Source organism: Chionomys nivalis, chromosome 2 (assembly GCF_950005125.1).
Source record: "Chionomys nivalis chromosome 2, mChiNiv1.1, whole genome shotgun sequence".
Classification (NCBI taxonomy): domain Eukaryota; kingdom Metazoa; phylum Chordata; class Mammalia; order Rodentia; family Cricetidae; genus Chionomys; species Chionomys nivalis.
In genome coordinates this window covers 68,472,453-68,492,188 of record NC_080087.1, presented here as the reverse complement: position 1 = coordinate 68,492,188, position 19,736 = coordinate 68,472,453, and the positions used below count along the sequence as shown (strand labels likewise).

The 19,736-nt window shown below is 44.1% G+C and overlaps 1 protein-coding gene across 1 annotated transcript; it reads left to right on the top strand.

The window, feature by feature from the left end:
• The first annotated feature begins 3,702 nt into the window (after window positions 1–3,702).
• On the top strand, window positions 3,703–18,794 carry Vstm1 (V-set and transmembrane domain containing 1). The gene is made up of 6 exons (XM_057762740.1): window positions 3,703–3,823; window positions 10,101–10,136; window positions 11,851–12,135; window positions 16,581–16,715; window positions 17,025–17,052; window positions 18,143–18,794. Exons 1-6 carry the CDS (start codon window positions 3,790–3,792, stop codon window positions 18,198–18,200), a joined length of 576 nt encoding a protein of 191 aa, XP_057618723.1. The 5' UTR covers window positions 3,703–3,789; the 3' UTR covers window positions 18,201–18,794.
• Window positions 18,795–19,736: the final 942 nt, after the last annotated feature.

Genomic DNA, 19,736 nt, shown 5'->3' with positions numbered 1-19,736 from the left:
TTCTTATCCTGTAATGTCTTGTTTTCTCCATTGATAGTGAACAATAGCTTGGCTGGGTATAGTAGTTTGGGTTTGTATCCATGGTCTCTTAGTTTCTGCAGTACCTCTATCCAGGACCTTCCGGCTTTCATGGTTTCCATAGAGAAGTCAGGTGTAAGTCTGATCGGTTTACCTTTATAGGTTACTTGGCCTTTTTCCTTTGTAGCTCTTAATATTCTTTCTTTAATCTGTATATTTTGTGTTTTGATTATTATATGGCGAGGTGATTTTTTTTGATCCAGTCTGTTTGGTGTTCTGTATGCTTCTTGGGTATTCAAAGGAATATCTTTCTTTATGTTGGGAAAGTTTTCTTCCATAATTTTGTTAAAAATATTTTCTGGGCCTTTGAGCTGTGACTCTTCTCCTTCTTCTATCCCTATTATTCTTAGGTTTGGTCTTTTTATTGTGTCCCATATTTCCTGAATGTTTTGTGATGATAATTTGTTGGATTTGCTGTTTTCTTTCATCAGTGCGTTTATTTTCTCTATGGTGACTTCAGAATCTGAGATTCTTTCTTCTATCTCTTGTATTCTATTGATTATACTTGTTTCTGTAGTCTCTGCTCGTTGACCTAGATTTTCCATATCCAGCTGGTTCTCAGTTTGTGTTTTCTTCCTTGCTTCCATTTCAGTTTTCAATTCTTGAACTGTTTCCATTACCTGTTTGATCATTTTTTCTTGGTTTCCCAGGGTATCATTTATGTATTTGTTCATTTCTTCAAACTTTTTATTATACTTTTCATCCATTTCTATGAGGACGTTTTTTACATGTTGTTTAAGGGACTCTATTGCTTTCATAAAGTTCATTTTTTCCTCTTCTTCTGTGTTAGCGTGTTCAAGTCCTTGTGTTGTAAGATCATTGGGTTCTGGTGTTTTCATGTTGTTTTTCAGATTATTGTGTGAATTCTTGCCTTGGCTTCTGCCCATCTCCTCCTATCGATGCTATCTAATGGGTTTGATTTAATTGTAGTGGGGTGATCTGCTCTCAGTGTGGGCTTCACTGTTGAATGCTTGGACTATCCCACCCCTACCGGGTCTGCTCGCTGGTGTCTCCACCACTTGGCCTGCATGCCGGTGTCTCCGCCGCCTGGGCGCGCGCCAGTGTTGTTCTTAAAACATGATCCGCATCCTTCTGGTCCTCCAACTGGTGAAGAGGGGTCAGTGGCACAAAGAAATCAGAACTAGTAGTCTTCAGCAACCCGGAAGAAGACCTGGGTATTGTGAATGCTCCTGGAAAAGGGCCAGACTGACTTGTAGACAGATTCAGAACGAAGATTCAGACTGGATGGCAGGATTGGTCATGGGCTCTTTGAGAATGGCACAAAATGGTCTCCAGTTCTCTGAGGAGAGCCTTCTTCCAATCACCCTTCTAGAACCGAGAGCTCCCCCTCTAGTCTTAAGAGAGGGCAGGGTACCCTGCACTGTGAGAAGTCCAAGTCCCTCCCCCCTCCATCCAGGCTTAGGAAGGTGAGCATCCAAATAGACTAGAGTCCCAAAAAGCCAGTACATGCAGTAGAAACAAGTCCCAGTGCCATTATCAATGACTTCTCAGTCAGCCCCCATTGTCAGCCACATTCAGAAAGTCCAGTTTTGTCACATGCTCATTCAGTCCCAGTCCAGCTGGATTTGGTGAGCTCCCATTAGAACAGGCACACTGTCTCAGTGGGTGGACCAACCCCTCATGGTCCTGACTTCCTTGCTCATCTTCTTCCTCCTTCTGCTCTTCAACTGGACCTTGGGAGCTCAGTCCAGTGCTCTGATGTGGGTCTCTATCTCCATCCATCGCTGGATGAAGGTTCTATGGTGATATTCTAGATATTCGTCAGTGTGGGTCACCCAATTTTCCAAGAGCGAAAGAGCTGGGTATTAACATATATGCATTAATTCATTACTTACTGCTCTTGATCATGGAAGCAATATGACTAACTGCTTCAAGTTTCTCTTCTTTAATGTCCCTTTAATGCTGGACTTTAACCTGGAAATTGTGAGTCAAATAAAGCCTATCAAATTGATTTGGGTTGTTTCATTTCTGTTTTGAAATTGGGTCTCACCATGTAGACCTGGCTGTGCTGGAACTTACTATGTAGACTGAATTCACCTTAAACTGTAGATCCATCTGCTTCCACCTAGGGCGTGCTAGGGATAAAGGTGTGCACCACCAGGTCTGGTCTTTGTTGGGATGTTTTATCATAGCCTTAAGGGAAATGAAATTTACAACAGCCTGCTTCTTGTTCCACCCCAAGCTCCCTGAGTGATGAGAAAAGCCTCCAGCAAATGCTCCCCCTACACAACCTCCACCAGCATGATGGACTGAAACTGTGACCACAAAACAATGTCTCCCTTGAGTTGTTTCTGTCAGGTATTTTCTCACGGCAATAAGGAAGATAAGGAATATGACATCACTAACTGTCCCTCATTCTTGACATTTTTCTTCCTTGATCCTATGCATGAAAGAATGAATGTGGCACTGGCTTGGTGGGCCTGGCATATTTTACGTAATGTGACTGGGTTGTTTCTGTGAAAGCAAAGGGAGGACTATTGGCTAGGGTAGAGGACTGGAGAAGATGGGAGAGGGCTGAGACAGAGGAGAGGGATGAAGAAGAACAAAAGCCGGGGGGTCAGAGAGATGGTTCAGCAGTTAAGAGCACTGGCTGCTCTTCTAGAGGTCCTGAGTTCAATTCCCTAGAACTACACTGTGGTTCACAACCATCTATAGTGGGATCTGATGCCCTCTTCTGGCCTAAAAGCATAGAGCACTCATATACGTTAAATAAATAAATAAACAAACAAACAAATAGATAAATAAATAAAGGATATATGCATGAAAATGTCTATGAAATGCATAATTTTGTACGTAAACCTAAAATAAATAATATTTTAATATTTTATTTATACTTTTTAATTTTATGTATGTATGTGTGTCTGTGTGTGAGCAGGCGTTCGAGGGCAGATGTGTCAGTTCTCCCTGCAGCTGGAGGTACAGGCAGTTGTGAGCCACCTGACATGGGTGTTGGGACTCAAACTCAGGTGCTCTGGAAGAGAGGCATGTTCTCTTAGCCGCTGATCCCTCTGCCCAGCCCTGAAAACAAATGATTTTGAAAGGAAGACATGAGATTAAGAGGGAGATTGATGGAGGTGCTGGGGAGACTTGAGAAGGTGTAGGTGAGATGCACTGTATTCATTCATGAAATTTTCAAAGAAAGAATAACTTCAGAAGGACATAAAATAAATTGCCTAAAGATATTATAGTTATAGAAAAAATAGACTAAATAACCAGAGGAGAATGATAACCAAAGTGTAAAACTAAAAAGGGGGAGGCAGACAGATAGGATGGTGGAAAGGGTATAAAGATAGGAGGGGCCTAGTTTGAAAGGAGGGGGCTGGCAGGAGTAGGAAGGGGATGAATATGAACAGAGGACACTATATACAAGCATTAAATTGTCAAAAATGAGCAAATTCAAATGTAAAGCATTTTAGGTAAGATTTCAGTTGAGAAGGGCAGGTCCCAGGGTGGGCAGAGCTGCACCCAGGCTGACAGAGATGTCATCATCCAAGGCTTCTTGCTTCCTGTGTCTGTTCAGGAAGGAAACTGTGCAAACAGCTATGAAAGCAACCCAAGCGTCAGGGCAAGGCTTCAGCCTGCAGGTTCCAGGGACAAAGTGGGGCCAGGAGAGAACTGTGGTCTCCTCCTGCCCTGCCAATCCTTCCTGAGAACTGAACACCGGACCTTGGCTTAGGGAGAAGGGGAGCTATGGACATAGATTTCATATACCTGCTTGGCCTGGGTGAGTCTCCAGGGCTATGACAAGTGCTTCCTTGGGTGAGAAAAACTCAGAGCAGGGTCAAGGTGGTGACTAAGGAAATGCAGAGATGAAGGTGTCTATGTGTGGGTGTGAGAGACTTGGTATGGGGGGGGGGGGGTCCTCAAGGACATCTGTATCAGTGCCACACCTAAAGACACTGATTACTGCAAGAAGTTCAAGCTCCATAAGGGTCTCTGCATCTCCTTTCGGGCACCCAGAACGTTGCCTGGTCATGCCACCAGATTAGAAAGGGGTGGAGGTGCAGGAACTGCCAAATGCAGAGCTGTGGGTAAGATGCAGATTTTTCCAACCATCCCCATCCTGGGGCTGATTTTAACAACATCGATTTGAACTACCCACATGTAGATATCTCAGTACATGAAGAGGAAGATGGGGCTGCTGGCTTGGTTGCATCATACAGCAGCTCCCATTTAAGAGGCCCTTTGTTCCTCCCTGGTGCAAGGGCAGGGTCAAGATGTGTGGGCATGGCAATCAGAAGGCCACATCTGCCCTGTTCCTTCCTATTTTACTGCTCACAGTATTCCCTCCCGGTCAGTGCTTCTTTCTGTGTACGCTCTTTAGAGAGAGTCTCCAGCCACAGACCAGGCTGACCACCTCCTCTGGGAAATGTCTTGATACAGCCCGAGTTGCTTTATTGGGGCAGCTGTACCTAAGTGCCACCAACCGTTGGTTTAGAACAATAGAAAATAAATTTCTTGATTACGTGAGTTATGGAAATCAAGGTATAGACAACACTGGTTCCTTTGGAAGGAGAGAAGGGAGATCTTATTCCAGGCCTCTCTGTGTAGCTTCTGGTAGCAGTTGGCAATGTGCTTGGGGGCTCCATTCATTGTTGCTATTGTTTGACATTTTTTAAATGTATTTAAAGACAGGGGCCTTAGTCAGGGTTTATATTGCTGTGAAGAGACACTGTGACCATGGCAACTCTTATAAAGGAAAACATTTAGTTGGGGCTGGCTTACAGGTTCAGAGATTTAGTTCATTATCCTCATGGCAGGAAGCACGGCAGCAAACCATCATGCTGGGGAGGTAGCTGAGAGTTCTAGGTCTGAAGTGGCAGGCAGCAGAAGGGGGGGGGCTGGAACTGGGCCTGGCTTGAGCATTTGAAACCTCAAAGCCTATATCCACAGAAATACTTCTTTCAACAAGACCCACTTACTCCAACAAAGCTAAATGTCCTAATCCTTTCAAATAATTCCACTCCCTATGAACCTCTAGGGGCCATTTTCATTCAAACTACCACACAGGGTTTCACTAGGTAACCAGAGCTGGCCTGGAACCTACAGAGGTCCACTTGCTTCTACCTCCTGAGTACTGGGATAAAAGGCATGCACCACCATAGAGTGCTCCCTTCTGAACCCCCATTAGGCACAGACCACACTCAAACACCAATTTCCAACACAAAGAGATCTAATATTAAGCATGACACAGAACCAGGGTGGCTGAATCTTAATCAGACAGAAACAGCAGCAAGCGGCTCTGCAGGAGTGGGTTTTAAGGAGAAAAAAAAGTAGAATTGACAGTCAGTTTTGGGGATAAGGAAATGGCCAAATAAGGGACACAAAAGAAGGGGGAAGAACAGAGGACCTCTCTTGTTTGCCATGTTTGGGCCATTGGAGCCCTTCACTGACTAGAGTTTAATCATTGGATGTCCATGCCTCAGAGGAGGAGAATCAAATCCTTCAAGCTGATCTCCATACACATGCCGTGGTACATATGCACTAACGAGCTCTCAGAAGCATATACACACAAGCACACACATAGCATATACACACAGTAGTAACTCGCTAAATAAAAAACAAAGTGAATACAAATGCTTACATGAGTTTCAGTATCAGGAGCCCTCCACAAGCAGGAGAAAGCCGCAGCTGACGAAAGGCAGCAACAGGAACATCACTGATGGCAACTGTGGGTCTGGCCCCTGGAGTCATCTGGGCCGAGCTTGATGCTGCCAGGCCATTTTTCCTTTTCTTTGTTGGCATGCTACTGCATGGGTTGAGGGTCTGAAAGCAGGGCCCTGGGCAGCTATGGTTCTACAGCTTTGAAAGCTCATTCACTGTGGAGGCTTGAAGGAGAATAACCACACAAGCTCATACATTGGAATACTTGGTCTCTGGTTGGTGAGAGTATGTGGGAAGGATTAAGAGACGTGGCCTTGTTGTAGCAGATGAACTGGAGTTACAGACAGGAGCCACCATGTGGGTGCTGGGAATAGAAAGCTGGTCCTCTGGAAGGGAAGTCAGTGGTCTTAACACGTGTATCTCTCCACCCCATATATATTTTACATAAATATTTATTCTTTGAAAAATTTATACACATATACTATACATTGTAATCATTTATCCCCACTCTCTTCTTTAACTCCCTCCAGGATTTCCCAGAACATCTCCCTCCAAAATCTTTCTTCCTTCTTTCCTTCTTTCTTCCTTTCTTTTTCATTACTTCTTTCCTTCCTTCCTTTTGTTCTTCCTTCTTTCTTCCCTCCCCCCCCCTTCCTTCCTTCCCTCATTGATTTCAATTAGTGTTGACCATATGCCTATAGGTATGAGGTCATCCACTGGGACACAGGCGACCTACCTGTGGTTACACCCCTAAAGCAAAGTGACTCTCCTTCCCTCAACAGCAATTAGCTAAGGGTAGAACCTCAGAGCCCCCACCACTCCATGCTGGAATCCCCTCTCTCCAGCCCCCAAACAGAGTTTCTCTGAGTGGCCCTGGCTATCCCAAGAACTCCCTCTGTAGACCAGGCTGGTCTCAAACTCAGAGACTCGCCAGCCTCTCTCCCAAGTGCTAGAATTAAAGGTATGCACCGGCTTGATCCTGTGAGGCTGGCTGCTGTGGCTTCATATAAATCTCCATGGGAGAGGGAAAATCACCCAAGGCACATTGATTTTTAAACAGTTACTGAGATAAAAGTCACAGAACATAAAACCAATGACTTGAAAGTCTACACGGCAGGGACAGTTGGTATATTCACAGTATTGTGCAGCCACCACTTCTATCTAGTTCCAAGATACTGTCACCACCCCCACAGAAACACTATACTCATTGAGCTCCCCACACCTCCTGCTCCTGGCATCTACTAATGAGCTTTCTGTCTCTCTGGATTTGCATATTCTGGATAAGGTATGGAACAGAACGACACCATGTGTAATTCTTGGTCCCTCACTTTTAGTTAGTATGTTTTTCATTCTGTTCTCCTTCCTCCACCTTTCAAGTGATCCCTCCTGCCTTTATCTCCAAGGGCAAAAACTACAGGAAAGCAAATTAATGCCCACTCTACATGGAGCTAGAGATAGAAGCCACTGTTCTATGCATGCCAGGCAAGCACTCTGACAGTTGAGCTAGATGCCAGCTGTAGACAGTCTCTCTGTGTCCGGGCCGTCAGTTCTGTCCCACCAGTTGACTCCCAAATAACCACACAGAGACTTAATATTAATTATAAATGCTCAGCCAATAGCTTAGTCTTATTTTCAACTAGCTCTTATAACTTAAATTAACCCATTTCCATCCATCTATATGCTGCCCCAAGGCTCATTTACCTCATGTACGCACTTTCCATCCTGCTCAGTTTGCATTTCATGGAGTTTCCTCAAGACTCCTCAGCCTCCATCCTCTTTCTTCCCAGCATTCTGTCTGCTCCAAAAATCCTGCCTACATATTGGCCAATCAGCTTTTTATTTACAATGAGAACAACACATTTCACAGTGTACAGAAGGATTATTCTATAGTATCTGATCCTGAATTTAAAAGCAAGAATTAAGAAGACACTTACCTCCTGGCAATGGTGGTTCACACCTTTAATCCCAGCACTCTGGAGACAAAGGCAGATAGATCTCTGTGAATTTGAGGATAACTTGGCCTACAAAACAAGTTCCAGGACAGCCAGAGCTGTTATGTGAGAAACTTTGTCTCAAAAAAACAAATAATAATGTTGATGATGATGATGATGATGATGAGAAGAAGAAGAAGAAGAAGAAGAAGAAGAAGAAGAAGAAGAAGAAGAAGAAGAAGAAGAAGAAGAAGAATAGGAGGAGGAGGAGGAAGAGAAGAATAGGAGGAGGAGAAGAGGAGGAGGAGGGGAGGAGGAGGAGGAGGAGGAGAAGAAGAATAGGAGGAGGAGAAGAGGAGGAGGAGGGGAGGAGGAGGAGGAGGAGGAGGAGGAGGAGGAGAAGAAGAAGAAGAAGAAGAAGAAGAAGAAGAAGAAGAAGAAGAAGAAGAAGAAGAAGAAGAAGAAGAAGAAGAAGAAGAAGAAGAAAAAGAAGAAGAAGAAGACGACACTTAGCAGTCATGGCCATTCTAATGGCTACCACCACCTCTGCCCACCCTCAAGCTCTCTCCTAGTTAGCTCTAATTGTCAATTTGACACACCCTACACACGGCATAGAATCATCTGAGAGGAAAGCCTCCACTAATGAATTGCCTAGATCAAACTGGGCATGTCTGTGGGGGATTGTCTTAATTTCTTGCCCAGCCTCCTGCATAAATATCCCTGTGGAATATTACTTTAAACTTTGTGAATATGTGTTGCCATAATTGGATTAATAAAGAAGCTGACTGGCCAGTAGTTGGACAGGATACCATTAGGTGGGAATACCAGACAAAGGACACTGGGAAGAAGAAGGACAAAGTCAGAAGAGTTGCAAGCCAGATACAGAGAGGAAACCGGAGAAAGAAAGTCCAAGGTGAAAGGGAGGTAATGACACGTGGCAGAATGTAGATTAGTAGAGTGGGTTAATTTAAGTTGTAAGAGTTAGCTAGTAGCAAACCTGAGCTATTGGTCAAACATTTGTAGTTAATATTAAGTCTCTGTGCATTTATTTTGGAGTCAGCAGTCACAAGAAACACTCAACCTACATAACCCACTGTTGGTGGCACCATCACTAGACAGGTGGGCCTGGGCTGTATAAAAGCGTCAGCTAAATATGAGCCGGGTAAGTGAACCAACAAGCAGTCCCTCCATGGTTCCTGCCTCCCAGTTCCTGCCCTGATTTTCCTCAGTAATGGGTTGTTGCCCTGATGTGGAAAGTAAATAAACCCTCTCCTCCCCAGGTTGCTTTGGATCAGTGTTTTTATCACAGCAACAGAATGAAAGTAGAACAGATTAGAACTCAAACAAATGTATATCGCCCAGACAGGACACTGATGGCAGACCAAAGCAATGATTCTGGTACTGGTTGTCTCATGGTCTCAGACTTGACCAGGTGTCTCCAAGTTTGTGTGTGTGTATGTGTTTGTTCAAATAACTGAAAACATACAAAAATGGTAAAATAGCATGGGTCTTTATTCAGAATCAAAGAAAAATCACAGGTCAGATAGACTACAAAATCATAGCAGGCTACCCAGCCTAGAGGACTCAAGAGCCCTTGGTCACTGTCTGGGGCTTCCTTTTGTGAGTCTAGGAAGAGGGACTGATTGCTAGAGGCATGATGCAGGGGCCTTTTGGATTTGATTGATAGGCTTAGATATGTAAGCCTTTGTTTGTTGCACATATCTTTACCTAAGATGCATCTGATCATAATCATGCATAGGTATAATACAGTAAAGAGCGATTTCCCCTAAATGCTTGTTCAAAGGATATATTTTGACTTACCACTTAGCACCCCAAACTTCTTCAGCCTGTATTGAGCCATTTCATTTAGTTTCAGAATGTTTTTGGCCACAATAAAGGAGTCACCCAACAGTTCTTAGGGAGGAATGACATAATGCATTATTTGGACCCTGGTATATGCATGAAGCGGGGGTCCCAAGTTGATATGTGCATTCTAAGGAAGATGGTGTGTATATTGCTCTAGCCAAGTGGCATCCTAGGTTACTCAGTTAGCCCTACTCTTGCCTACCTCGACTCTACCCAAGTCTATCTCGGTAAATCAGTGAGTTGTACCAGGCGTATAAGGGATTACTATAGGAGCTGGGCTTACACAGTCAGCCACATCAGGAAAAAGCACATCCCAGGATAAGTCACAACTGATAAAAGCGGCACCCCTGGAACTGCCCACAGCTTATGCACACTGGAGAGCCTTTTCTCCCCAGCAATGGTGACTGTCTTTATACCCTGGGAGGGGGCCCTTGTGAATATTCTGAGCTGGGAAAGCTTCATGAGCCATGCAGGTTTCCTTCACTCCCTGAGCCTTGTGGGTTTCTTCTACTCTCACTTTTTTATATATTCCCCCTCAGCCGGGAGGTAGCGTTTCAAGTCGGAGGACACAGTCTCTCACCGAGGTTTCTCTTCTTCCAGGGCTGTGCCTGTGCTATGGAGATGAGGAAGAGAATGGTGAGTTTCCACACGTTCTATGTGTTCCCTGCTCCACTCTCCGTGACCTTCTCCCTTTGTAGTAGCTGCAGGTGTTCCAGATCTGAGGAGAATGGTTTCCCCAATGTCAGTGCTGCACCTCTGAAGAGAAAAGTATCCCGGCAGTCAGGAGTCAGGGAATACCCCAAAGTCACCCCACACAACAAACCTCACACAAGAGATTTTCTGGGACTAACAGAAGAGAGTGATCGCCTCTGCCAGGATGAGAAGCAGCGAAGAACTAAGCAGCAGGCAGGCATTCTATGTAGGGTTTCTTAGAGGGGGTAGCATTTTTCAGGGTGGGGATCCATGGGGTTTCAAGTCCTGAGCTTAGGGCAAGATCAGGAAATGGCAGTTTTCCAAACTCAGGGTTGGTTGGTCCCCAAGTTCAGGAATTGGTGATTTCTGAGATCAAGGATTGGTTGGTTTTTGAGCTCCGAGATTGGTAGGTTTCTGAAACCCCAAAGTGAGCTTGGGCTTTTTGCCCTACAGTAGCTACTTTTCCTGTTGCTGTGATAAATCCTGATAAAGCAACTTAAGGGAGAAATGACCTGTTTGTCTTATTGTTTGAGGTTGCAGACCCTACTGGTGGGGAGGTCACAGCAACCGGAGCTTGAGGCAACTGGTTATTGCATCCATATTCAAGAAGAAAAGAGTGGGCGGGATAAGACGGCTCAGTAAATAAAGGCAGGTGCTGCCAAGATTGACAACGTGGAAGCCCACATAGTAGAGGAAGAAAATCAACTCCCAGAAGTTGTCCTCTGACATCCACATACACACTTCACACACACACACACACACACACACACACACACACACTCAAAATAAAATTTTATTTTAAAACTTTTTAAAGAATATTTTATGTATATGCGTGTTTTCACGCATTTGTGTGAATGTACCATTGTGTGCAGTACCCAAGGAAACCAGAAGAGGTCACTGGATCCCCTGGAACTGGAGTTAGAGGCAACTGAACTGTTGTGTACGCTCTGAAATCCAGCCTGGGTCCTCTGCAAGAACAGCTAGTGCTCTTGAACATGACCCATCTCTCCAGTCCTAAACTTAGAAAGCAAAATATTTTAATCATGTGTATGTGTGTTTGTGCACATGAATTCTGTGCCTTCGGAAGTCAGCGGTGTCAGATGCTCTGGAGTTAGCTAGAGTCACAGCTGGTTGAGAGACACCTAACATGGGTCCCCTGGGATACTTAGTCACAGGCCGTCTCTCCAGCCTTAAGAACTTAAGAACAAGAGAGCAATGAACACTTATGCTCAGTTCACTTTCTCCTTTTAAAAAAATTCTTGCATTTACTTATGTATAAGGGTTTGTGGGATGTGAACATGTCACAGCATGTACATGGAGGTCAGTTTTCTCCTTTACCAGTGTGGGTCTCAGGAACCAAACTCAGGTTCTCAGGCTTGGCAATGAGACTTTTAGCAGCTGAGCCCTGCTGCTGGCCCTCTCCATTTTATACAATGCAGGACCACCGTCTAAGGAATGGTGCCACCCATAGTGATGGGTCTTTCTATGTCGGACTAATCAAGATAGGCTCTTACAAGCATGGGCAAAAAGCCTGTCTCCCAGGTGATCAAAGACTTCATCAAGTTATAACTGACATTAACCGTCACACCTTTAATCCTTAGAATTCTAAGAGAGGTTTGCTGTGATGGAGAGTCAATTAACTCTGAATTCTTTCCAGAGGAACTTCCCAGGCCTTCCATCAGTGCCTGGCCCAGCTCTGTGGTCAGGTGCAAGAGTAACGTCACTCTCCGATGCTGGACTCATTTCCAGAATGTTACAGTTACTCTGGGAAAGTTGCACAACTCTGGGTACCAGCAGGAGCTAAGATCAGTGGCAAAGGAGGCTGAGTTCCACCTCACTCACGTGCAGCCTGAAGATGCTGGGGGCTATTTCTGTGCTTACAGGACAGCAGCCTCCCGCAGGTGGTCAGCACGGAGTCAGTACCTACAGCTGGTGGTCACAGGTGAGCCGAGCAGCCTCAGACCTTCTCCTCATATGTTTTGAAATTACACTTTTTTATTTATTGTGTGTGCATGTGTGTACACATATGTGCCCCAGCCTGTGTGAGGAGGTCAGGGGACAAGTTGTGACACTTGCTTATCTCCTTCCACTCTGTGGGTCTGGGGATCAAACTCAAGTCGTTGCACTTAACAGCCAACAACTTTACCCATCAAGCCAACCCTCAAACTCATTGTGTGTGTGTGTGTGTGTGTGTGTGATATGTGTGTACATGTGGGTGCAAGGGTACCATGGCACACATGTGGAGATCGGAGGACAGCCTTGGATGATGGTCTTTCTCCTGCCTTGTTTGAGGCAGAGTCTCCCTTTTGCATTGTTGCTGTGTACTCCATGCTAGCTGGCCTGAGAGCTTTCAGAGGTCCTTCTATCTCCACCTCCCACTTCCTTGAGGGAGTGCTGGGACTACCAGTACTACCAGACGTACCAATCCAGTTTTATATGGGCTCTGGGTATCTGAACTCAGGTCTCTAATACTAGGTCCTTTACCCACTAAGTCATTTTCCCAGCCTTGCTTCTTGAGTTTTAAAATAATAATGCTATAATAATTATAAATATAATTAGCTATAATTATATTTTTATAATTGTATATACTTTGTATATTTAACTATTTATATTTATAACTTCATCTGTTTAGTTTTCAAATAATTGTTATAATTATTAATAAATAGATGTGATTGATTGTATTTATAATAATGACAATGACAAGGTTGGCCTTGGCCCAGGCTATTCTTTAACTCATTATATAGTTAAGGATGGCCTTGAACTTTTGATGCTCTTGTCTTCCCCTCTTAAGTGCTGGCATTATATATGTCCACCATGACTTGCTCTGCTTTTTCAGTCAAATTTATATTATTACGCAACTCTTATACAAAGTGATAGGTTTAATGACATTTTTCTTCAAGTATATCATTGCTTGGCATTATTGGTCCCTCACTAAGTTCCCCTCCCACTCACCCTCTTCCCAAATGGTCAGATCAGTTCCTTTGTGGACATGTTCCTTCTTTTCTAATGGGTCTCGACTGGAGACTCCAGGAAGCAATAACGATACAAGTCCTCAGAGGAGACTGGAGATGTGGAGCTGAGTGCAGGGGTGAGGCTCTGGCCAGGGATTTCCAATAGGTCTCAATGATGTAATCAGAGACGAATGCCTCCGAAGAGTGAATTAGTAGGAAATCTGATGTAATGTAAGGTTAGTAGGTCAGTAGAAGATGAATACACAATGAACCAGAGGTCACAGCTTGGAAGCAGTAACTTATCACTGGGGGTTTAGAGCTAAATATGAGTACACGGAATTCTAATGACTGTGAATCAAAATCTATTAGGGCTATAATGTGTAACTGATTTCAAGGCAGTGAGCACATGATTAGAGCATCTGTGATCACAATACTCAGGAAGAGGACAGTCAGAAATGAAATGCTAAAAAGAAAATCGTAGATAGTGAGTGATCATGCTTAGTGGTCTATAGCTGTATAGCAAATAACCACAAATTTGGAAGTTCAAAACATCCAATTTTTTTGACAGGGTCTAATATAGACCAGGCTGGCCTTGAACTTTTAATGTAGTCAAGGAAAACCTTGATCTTCTTATCCTTTTGCCTCTCCCACCCAAGGACTGAGATCGCAGGCATGAACCACCTCACCAAGTTTACATGGTACTAGGGGATCAAACCCAGGATTTTGTGTATGCTAGGCATGAATCAACCAACTGAACTAGATAGATCCTTAGCCCCATTAAACATCCATTTATTTGTCTTACAGTTTGAGTGGGTCAGGAGGCAAATAGGTTTTGTTGAGTTTTCTGCTTTGGGTCTCTCAAGGCTGCAAGAAAGTTTTCAGGGCTGCATTTTCTTCTGGAAGCTGGATTGGGGAAAAATCTTTTCTTTTGCACTGGCTTAAGGGGGGTTCTTAGATAATAGCATACTGTCGTGGGGGTGACACTCAAACACTCTGCTGTGTTTGCTCATTTGTTGGTTAGAAGCAAAGCCTAAGTATCTGCACTCAAGGCCAGAGGAGTTGACAGGAATGTGAATACCAGAAGAAGGTACTTGGAGGCGGCTGTCCATCACAGTTCTAGGGGATGAGACATACCCAATCACACTGACATCTGAAGACAAGCCTTTGTGGGTAGAGAACAGGAAAAGCCAATATCAGAAAGCGTGTTTCTGGAATGGAGGAATGAAGTAGAAAGGAGAACAGAGAACGAGGGAGAGTACAAGAGGAGGGGGTGAGAGGACCTACACCTCGGGTCCTGTCCTAGCTTCATTTCTCTTGTTGGGATAAAATCCATGACCAAAACAAAACAACAGCTTAGGGAAGAAAGAGTTTGCTAAAGCTCCAGGTTTCAGCCCATCCTTCAAGGAAATCAAGGCAGGAACTTGAGGCAGCTAGTCATGTTCACAGCCAAGAACTCACAATTCCACGGTCAAGAGCAGAGAGAGAATGGATGCACCCAAGCTCAGCTCATTTTCTCTACACTTATACAATACAGGACCCAAACAAGGAATGGCACCACCCACCTTAGGCTGTGTCATTCCTTACCTGTAAATATAATCACATCCATCCCCCACCCCTTGCCCAAAGGCCAACATGATCTAGACAGTACCACAATACTCTCTTCACAGGCCATTCTAGATTGTGTCAAGGCGTCAATTAGAACTAACCATCACGGGTGTTTAAACTGACCATGGATTTTGTTAAACAGAACAAGACTCCACTGGCAACATTGCAATGGGAGAACAAAGTCATTTATTTATATGTTGTAAGGGTTTCGGGATTTTTGGATGTGGATTAGAAGGACGTAAAATGATGTTAGTTACTGCATGTAGTGCTTTGAAGGAAAATGGCTTCCAAAAGGAGTGGCACTGGTATCAACAGTGGCCTTGTTTGAGGAAGTTTGTCCCTGTGAACTCTGGCTTTGAGGTCTCTTTTGCTCAAGCTTCCCTCAGTGTGACAGTCAGCTTCCTGCTGTCTGCAAGATGTAACATCCTCAGCTCCAGCTTGCCTGTCACCATCCTCCCCTTCATGATGACAAAGGACTAAACCTCTGAAACTGTAAGCGAGCCCCCTCAATTAAATGTTTTCCCTTACAAGAATTGTCATGGTCATGGTGTCTCTTCACAGCAATAAAAACCCTAAACTAAAGCTGGGCAGCGGTAGTACGAGCCTTAATCCCGGCACTCGGAGGCAGAGGCAGGTGGATCTCTGAGTTTGAGGCCAGCCTGGTCTACAGAGTGAGTTCCAGGACAAACAAGGCTACACAGAGAAACTCTGTCTCGAAAAACATACAAAAAAAAAAACTCTTCATTGACAAAGATTGTACTCAAGGTGCACATTGTGTAATGATTATTACAAATTGAATACATTCCTCTATACCCACACTGTACATCAGAGTCCCACAAATTGATAGACGAAAATTTCCCATCTTTTTATTAAGTACATTCTGGAGAATGATCTATATGATAGCTATATTTTCTATTTTGAATGAATGAGTTTATTAAGTAATAAATAGTGAAAGGGAGGTGATAGAGGAAGAGGGAGAGAAAATAAATTGCCAACATGGGTACTCAATATTGTGGTGGTGCCTGCTTTTAGTCATCACACAGAAGGCAGGCACATCTCTGTGAGTTCCAGCTCAGCAAGGGGTACACAGTGAGACCCTGTCTCAGAAAAAATGGATGATGGCTCAGTGGTTAAGAACACTGACTGCTCTTTCAGAGGTCCTAAGTTCAATTCCCAGAACCCACATGGTGGTTCAAAACCATCTATAGTGGTATCTGATGCCCTCTTCTGGGTGTACATGCAATAGAACACTTATACATCAAATAAATATGTCTTTAAATTTAAAAGAACGAACACCAAAATATCCAGCAAGGACCCTTGACTATTCATATCTCACAGGACCAGAACTCCCCTCACCCCACGGCCCTGCTTGAGCAGGGCTAGACCCCTTATTCAAAAGGTGCCACAGCCACCCAAGACAGTGCCACCCACCAGTTTGATTACTGGGTTTTCTGGCTTCTGGCTCTTATTTTGTTTTTAGTTTCAGGCAGGATTTCACACACACTTGAGGCTAGCCTGAAACTTACTGTATCACCAAGGCTGGGCTCTAACTCAAGATCCTCCCACCTCTGGCTGGAGTCCTGCAATTCTCAGAGTGTGCCACCACACACTGTGTCTGGAGCCTCTTAACCGCTCTGCTAAACTGTTTGGGGAAGCAAACTGATTCTGTGACTCCGTTCTTGGTAAACGATCAAATTTATGGCTGTGGGTGAGATGCTCACATGGAATTTTTCCCATGTGAGAGGCTCTGTCCAGCCCTCTACAGCTGTTCCGACACGTGCTCTCAGGGGTATCTCATGATACAGCTGCCATTTCTGTCTCCGATGTACAGATGGAGTGGGAGGAGGTGGAGGAAATTCCCCCCGACCATCAAACAGCAAACGCATCATCCTTACCACCTTCAGCTGCCTCTGCATCTCTCTCCTCTTTGTCTCCGTCTACTTTGTCTACAGATGCACTCAGCAAGGTGAGTTAAGAAGAGTTATCTATCCATGCGCGGGAAAGAGAGAGGCAAGAGAATGATTCTGATAAGATGTGGGCGAGGTGGCACATGCCTTTAATCTCAGCACTCGGGAGGCAGAGGCAGGTTACTGTCTGTGAGCTCAAGGCCATCCTGGTCTACACAATCATTTCCAGCTCAACCAGAGCTACATAGTGACACCCTGCTGTACACACACACACACATACACACACCACACACACATACAAACACACACACATGTAGATGTGTATACATAGATATATGTGTAAATTCTTCTTCCTGGTATGTTTATAGGTTCGTCACACAAAGAGCCTCCCAAGAGGTAAATGAATGCACAGTCTTCAGCAAGCTTCATGCCCCACTTCCTTCCCACTTCATTCTTCTAAGACCCCATTTAAATATCGCCAATTGCTACCCACCCCAGCCTATTTCTGCCTCACTTCCCTCTCCCTCAAGTCTTCATATCCTCTACTTCCACTTTCCATTCATATCCTCTCCCCCATCTCCCCCTCCCCCATCCCACTCTCTCAGAACCAGCCATTCTAATTTTCCAAGGCGGGAGGAGGCTATAGGTAAGTAACAAGATACCAGAAAAAAATCATGAGTTTTTTTTTTTTTTTTTAAAAACAAACAAAGGGATGAGCCCTTTTATATACTGTTGGTGGGGGTGTGAACTAGCGCATCCAGTAGTGGAATTGCTAGCAGGAACTAGTACAGTGTGTAGGTTCCTCAAAAATACTAATAACAGAACAAGCAAACGATCCAGCTACAGTCTCCTGGGAATTTGCCTACAGGAAAGTCCCCCACACCCCCATATTAACAGTTCAGCCCTAAGTTTCAGTTTCTTCCATGGGTTCATTCCTCCCAGTCTGGCCAGACACCAAGAAAGAGATTCATAAAAAATGCACCCTGGGGGCTGGAGATATGTCTTTGCCTTTAAGAGCAGCTACTGCTCTTACAGAGGACCTGGGCTCCATCCCCAACACCCACATGATGGCTGCCAGCTGTAACTTCAGTTCCAGAGGATCCAATGCTTTCTTCTGGCTTCCATGGGCTCCTGCATACACACACTCAGGAACACACACACACACAAAACGAAATTAAATATGTATATTGCCTTTAGTCCCAGCACTCGAGGGGCAGAGGTGAGGTAGGTGGATCTCTGAGTTCAAGAACAGTCTGGCCTACACAAAGAAACCCTATCTCCAGAAACAAGGAAACAAAATGTACCCTGATTTCAACTGCAACCTGGGTATTTGGAGCCTTTCTAGCCCCACAGGTAGAGGGAAGAGTGTGGCCTTAGATGCGTAAGCTACCCCTAAGTTTATTGGGTGTATGCTGTTAGAGACCCCAGTCTGATTATCTAAATGCATCATTGTAAGGTTTCTCTAGCATGGACTTCTTTGTTTCAGTGACACTGAGAATGATCACGTGTGTAAATATGAACATGAAGCCAGCTGCGCTGAGTGACACCTGGAATCCAACACTCAGGAGGCTGAAGCAGAAGACTGTGAATTTGAGGTCAACCTGAGCTGCATACAGAGAGCATATCTCAACAGACACACATAGAGAAACACACAGGAATGCACACACACAGACAGACATGCACACACAGACATACACAGAGACAGACACACATATGTATACACACACAAACAAACATACACACAGACACACACAAGTGACACACAGACACTCAGAGACACACACACACGCACGCACACACATGCTTTTCTTCCAATGTTCTGTCACTCGACTTTGCAAGGCATTGTTTTAATATAGGAAGAAATGGAAGTGTGAACATTTGGATCCTCTATATAAATATCCTTAGCTCATGAGCAGATTTTGAATAATTTTCTCTTTTTATGATTTTTTTGATGTTTGGGGTTTTTTGTTGTTGTTGTTTGTTTGTTAAAACAGGTTCTCACTGTGTATTCCTGACTGGCCTGGAATTTGCTATGTGGATTAGGCTGGCCTTGAACTCACAAAGATCCACCTGCTTCTGCCGGCCAAGTACTGTGATTAAATGTACGTGCCATTATGTTTGGCCCTTTTTAAAATTTTGTTTTTCAAAATAATCCAATCAATGAAAAATACAAAATATGAATGGAAACGCATTGCCTGGTATTGTCTAGACAGTGACATTTTGCCTTCTTCTTCTTCTTCTTCTTCTTCTTCTTCTTCTTCTTCTTCTTCTTCTTCTTCTTCTTCTTCTTCCTTTCTTTTTAAGTTTTTTTGGGGGGTATTAAATCTTAAACGCAGGACTTGACCAACATTAGGCAAGTACCTTCTGACTGAGATATATTCCCCACCCATATTTACCCTTAGTTTGTTTTTCCCTCTCTCACCGTCACCAGAGGCAAACACTATGTAACGCTTTTTTGTTTGTTTGAGACAGGTTCTTAGGTAGTCCAGGCTAGCCTCAAACTAACCTGAGGATAACCTGAAACTCCTGATCTTCCTACCTCTATCTCCCAAGTGCTAGTATTAGAGGCTGTGCCACCATGCCTAGCTTCATTCTTGTGTGCTTTTTCCATACTTTTATTAAATAGATATTCACTAGTAGTCAATATGTGGTAATACTTATGCTACTAAACATACATAAATACATACAATATCATGGTTTTTTTAGCCCTTGCAATACTTGGTGCATTTGAAAGTTTTTAAGATGTTTTTTAAATTATTATTATTTTGGTTTTTTAATTTTTTTTATTAAATTTTCCTCCTCCTCCCTGCCTCCCATTTCCCTCCCCCTCCCCCTCCCTCTCTAGTTCAAAGAGAAGTCAGCGTTCCCTGCCCTGAGGGAAGTCCAAGGTCCTCCCCCCTCCATCCAGGTCTAGGAAGGTGAGCATCCAAACAGTTTAGGCTCCCACAAAGCCAGTACATGCAGTAGGATCAAAACCCTGTGCCATTGTCCTTGGCTTCTCAGCCAGCCCTCACTGACCAGCACGTTCAGAGAGTCCAGTTTGATCCCGTGTTTTTCAGTCCCAGTCCAGCTGGCCTTGG